At 39.5% G+C, this 4,822-nt stretch overlaps 2 protein-coding genes across 2 annotated transcripts in view; both read left to right on the forward strand.

The window, feature by feature from the left end:
- manba (mannosidase, beta A, lysosomal) overlaps nt 1-1,189 on the forward strand; it is a 16,690-nt gene extending 15,501 nt beyond the window's left edge. The window contains exon 17 of the mRNA XM_032511055.1: nt 207-1,189. Coding sequence (XP_032366946.1) covers nt 207-431 — 225 coding nt within the window. The 3' untranslated portion in view covers nt 432-1,189. The remainder of the gene's footprint in view (nt 1-206) is intronic.
- Nucleotides 1,190-3,602: 2,413 nt separating this feature from the next.
- slc39a8 (solute carrier family 39 member 8) overlaps nt 3,603-4,822 on the forward strand; it is an 11,525-nt gene continuing 10,305 nt past the window's right edge. The window contains exon 1 of the mRNA XM_032511059.1: nt 3,603-4,226. Coding sequence (XP_032366950.1) covers nt 4,002-4,226 — 225 coding nt within the window. The 5' untranslated portion in view covers nt 3,603-4,001. The remainder of the gene's footprint in view (nt 4,227-4,822) is intronic.

Consider the following 4,822-nt stretch of genomic DNA (forward strand, 5'->3'; position numbering starts at 1 on the left):
GGGGGGGGGGGGGGGGTGCGTGATCACTGAAGCCTTGCGTCATGTGGATGCACAGACAGTGTTGTTGTCATTACTTAGTGTTCCTCATGGGGGAGACAGAGACTATGCACTACAGATTTAAGTTGACTAAATTAGGTACTTAACAAGCTTGTGATGGCGTCACATTCAGGCTCATGTTCACTCACACAGCGTGTCTTTCCCTGCAGGCAACGGTGCAGCAGGATAAGAGCGGCTACAGCGTCATCCTCCACTCTGCCTCTGTGGCTCTTTTCGTCTGGCTCGATGTGGGAAACGTCCCCGGACGCTTCAGCTCCAACGGCTTCCTGATGCTTACCAGAAACAGGACGGTCAGTTTTGACGCGTGGCGTAACACCAGCATCACAGAACTCTCCGGATCGCTCACCATCACATCTTTAAGGGACGTATACTGACCTGAGACCAGCCAGCCGGCAGCGTGGAGGTGTCCTGTTCCTGTCTGTCTGAAATACTATGACTTAGGTTTGACCCTTTTTCAGTATCAGAAACATATTTTTGGACGGAAGTTGGTAACTTGTGCTAATTTTCTAAATCTTGAAATCTAAAAATCTTCTTTTTTTTTTTAGCAGAGCAGTAAAACCTCAGAAAATGGCCTGAATATATAGGATTATATGAAATGATTTGGGGGTGGTTTTAGCAGCTCTTACTGTATTAAATCACCAGCAGGGACGCTGGGGCATATAATGGGCCTTTATGTGAAGCTTTCTTTCACAAATAAAACGTCAGACAAAGGAATGAAATGTGCAAAGACATATACATGTTTGATAAAAGAGAACTGGCCAATATGAGCCTGGTTCCAGATCTCTGAATGAACCACATCTTGGATGTCTTTGGCTATTTAAATAGATGAATAATGACGTTAAATGAAATGGCAGTACTGTCTCACTTGTTGCACTGATCAGTAGTTTTCTTTTGGAGACAGACAACATGTAATCTGACCTGGGTTTGAGTGTACAGGTGATTGTGTGCTGTGCACTGAAAACTAATATCCTTTTGCATGTTTTGCTTCTTTGCACATCTCTCAGATACCTTACAGATCCATCATGGATGGGTTCTGTTACTGCAGCACTGTTCAGAATGGGTTTTGTATTCATACTGATTTATATTTGAAGAGCTTTGTTTTTGACATTAAAGTATTTTCTGTTGATCAGTATTTTTGGTCTAAATGTATCAACAGCGGTTCAATACTAAAAGAATTATGACAAAAACATACTTTTTAAAATAATATCAGGTAACAATTTATTGTTATTATAATTAGGGGGGAAATTATGTGTTACATCTGCACAAGAGACAGACCAGATAAAAACACAAAAAGCATAAAAACTTTGAACTAAAACTACAAACTAAAATAAATACGGGAGATAATACAATTTGTACACAAAATCTATAGTTAACCAAAAATAATGGGCTATATACTTTTTTTAGGCAAGGAAAGTCTAATGAAAGATGATTGATCTTATTATGGGACAAAAAAACTAAAGAGAACTATTATGCTCATCCAAGTAGATAAAATGTGTGTGTATATATATATATATATATATATATATATCTACACACACACACTACCGTTCAAAAGTTTGGGTCACATTGAAATGTCCTTATTTTTGAAGGAAAAGAACTGTACTTTTCAATGAAATAACTTTAAACTAGTCTTAACTTTGAAGAAATCCACTCTATACATTGCTAATGTGGTAAATGACTATTCTAGCTGCAAATGTCTGGTTTTGGGGTGCAATACTACATAGGTGTATAGAGGCCCATTTCCAGCAACTATCACCCAGTGTTCTAATGGTACAATGTGTTTGCTCATTGGCTCAGAAGGCTAATTGTGATTAGAAAACCCTTGTGCAATCATGTTCACACATCTAAAAACAGTTTAGGTCGTTACAGAAGCTACAAAACTGACCTTCCTTGGAGCAGATTGAGTTTCTGGAGCATCACATTTGTGGGGTCAATTAAACGCTCAAAATGGCCAGAAAAAGAGAACTTCATCTGAAACTCGACAGTCTATTCTTGTCCTTAGAAATGAAGGCTATTCCATACAAGACATTGCTAAGAAATTGAAGATTTCCTACAACGGTGTGTACTACTCCCTTCAGAGGACAGCACAAACAGGCTCTAACCAGAGTAGAAAAAGAAGTGGGAGGCCGCATTGCACAACTGAGTAAGAAGATAAGTACATTAGAGTCTCTAGTTTGAGAAACAGACGCCTCACAGGTCCCCAACTGCATCTTCATTAATAGTACACGCAAAACACCAGTGTCAACATCTCCAGTGAGAGGCGGCTGCGGGATTCTGGGCTTCAGGGCAGAGGCAAAGAAAACCTATCGGAGACTGGCCAATAAAAGAAAAAGATTAAGATGGGCAAAAGAACACAGACATTGGACAGAGGAAGACTGGAAAAAAGTGTTGTGGACGATATCCAAGTTTGAGGTGTTTGGATCACAAAGAAGAACGTTTGTGAGACGCAGACAAATGAAAGATGCTGGAAGAATGCCTGACGCCATCTGTTAAGCATGGTGGAGGTAATATGATGGTCTGGGGTTGCTTTGGTGCTGGTAAGTGGGAGATTTGTACAGGGTAAAAGGGATTCTCAATAAGGAAGGCTATCACTCCATTTTGCAACGCCATGCCATACCCAGTGACAGCGCTTGATTGGAGCCATTTCATCCTACAACAGGACAATGACCCTAAACACCACCTCCACATGGTGCAAGAACTATTTAGAGCAGCAGGCAGCTGGTATTCTATCGGTAATGGAGTGGCCAGCGCAGTCACCAGATCTGACCCCATTGAGCTGTTGTGGGAGCAGCTTGACCGTATGGTACGCAAGAAGTGCCCATCCAACCAATCCAACTGTGGAGCTGCTTCTGGAAGCGTGGGTGGAATTTCTCCAGATTACCTCAACAAATTACAGCTAGAATGCCAAAGGTCTGCAAAGCTGTAATTGCTGCAAATGGAGGATTCTTTGACAAAAGCAAAGTTGATGTAAAAAAAAATTTATTTCAAATACAAATCATTATTTCTAACCTTGTCAATGTCTTGACTCTATTTTCTATTCATTTCACACGAATGGTGGTGAATAAGTGACTTTTCAGGAAAACACAAAATTGTTTGGGTGACCCCAAACTTGTGTTTGTGTGGTCATCATCTCTGCCCTATTTCTTCCTCCTCCCGAGTGAGGAGTTGTAGAGTCTGATTATTATATATATATATATATATTATTAACTATTGCCATAGTTCTGATATAGAAAGCTTTTTTAAACGGGTCAAATTTGACCCGAGGACAGCAGGAGGGTCTAATGGTATTGTATACAGGTTATTAATGCTTCCTACATGTTTAGCTGGATTTGGAGCCTTTGCGTTGCTCTGTCTTGCTTCGATCCCCAGCTGCCACCAGAGGGCGACACTCACCTTCACTAACAGCATTTTTTTTTCTCTCTCCAGCTGTTTCATAATTGATCTGACGGAGCCACAGATGTGAGTCCCACTGAGTTACCCACTCTTCATGTTGTCCCCTAATTAACAGCGCACACACACACACAAGACAGAAGTGCGTGTGATTGTGTGTGTGTGTGTGTGCGCGTGTCCGTGCACGCTGCATACCAAGTGAGAAAGTCGGTCACAAAAGAAAGCATTGAAACATTGCGTGCACGCGGTCGGTCCCTCCATGTTTTTCTTTCATGGCTGTGCAGCTGATCTTTGAACCTGATCTCCCTCCGATAGTCCTGATCGATCACCCAGAGCACGCCACAGCAGCTGCCACTCCTGAGAAGTTAACCAGGCCAGGCTGAAAGAAAAGAGTAACAGAAGGAGAAACCTGACTAGTGTTCCGACCGTGCCATGGACCTGATTCTGGACTGCGTTCTAACTCCACGGATACCATGACTTCTGAGTAAAAAGGAACAGAAGTAGCAGATTTTTTCTTCTTCAATTCAACAGAAAAAAAAAACCTAATAACAGACATGTTGAACTTAAGCTGTTTTATTACGTGCCTTTTAGTTTTAATCCCAAAGTCTCAGAGTATACATGTGGTTGACCGGGATGGACAAGTATTCCTAGAGAATATTTTACGATATTATGGTCGAAATAATTCAATTTCACCGGAGCATCTGGAGGATTTGCTGCTGTTAATGTCAAGCAGAAGATCTGAGGCAATACATGAAGGAAATCCACTGGAAGACCAAGAGGTGAGCACATGAGTTATTTATACTTATTCAACTTATTTGTCATTTTATAAGACTTATTTAGGAAAATAAATGTCAAACTTATTAGTTTTATCCACTTTCTAATGTCGTTTTATTGTATTTCATCTTGTTCTGAATCACTTTGTAACATTGCTTAGAAGTGCTATATAATATTATTATTAGGCTATATTATTGTTGTCCTTGTATATTAATACATACTGTAATAAATGCCAACACCTTCTGTCTAACATCTGACTGATTCGTTATCTGTAGGCATTTGTAGGTAAACGATTGGGCTTCTTAAAAAATCAAATTCATCCTAATGAGTTTATATTTAATGCCATTTTGTTTCCATTATTCCTTTGTTTTGATGCCAATATTTTTTTTTAGCTTTTTATGTAATCAATGCAATAATGCACACAATATGTTGAAAAGCCTTTATGTATTGAATGAAACTTACATGTAAGTGTATAAGTCTTATAAGAGCTATTTTACCTTTACAGTATAAGGCTAACTTCATAATAAATGGCCTTTTATCCCCTGCCAATTACAAAAGGTATGTATTTTGCACAAACACATATATATATATATATATATAT

Source organism: Etheostoma spectabile, unplaced genomic scaffold (genome assembly GCF_008692095.1).
Source record: "Etheostoma spectabile isolate EspeVRDwgs_2016 unplaced genomic scaffold, UIUC_Espe_1.0 scaffold314, whole genome shotgun sequence".
In the NCBI taxonomy this organism is placed as follows: Eukaryota; Metazoa; Chordata; class Actinopteri; order Perciformes; family Percidae; genus Etheostoma; species Etheostoma spectabile.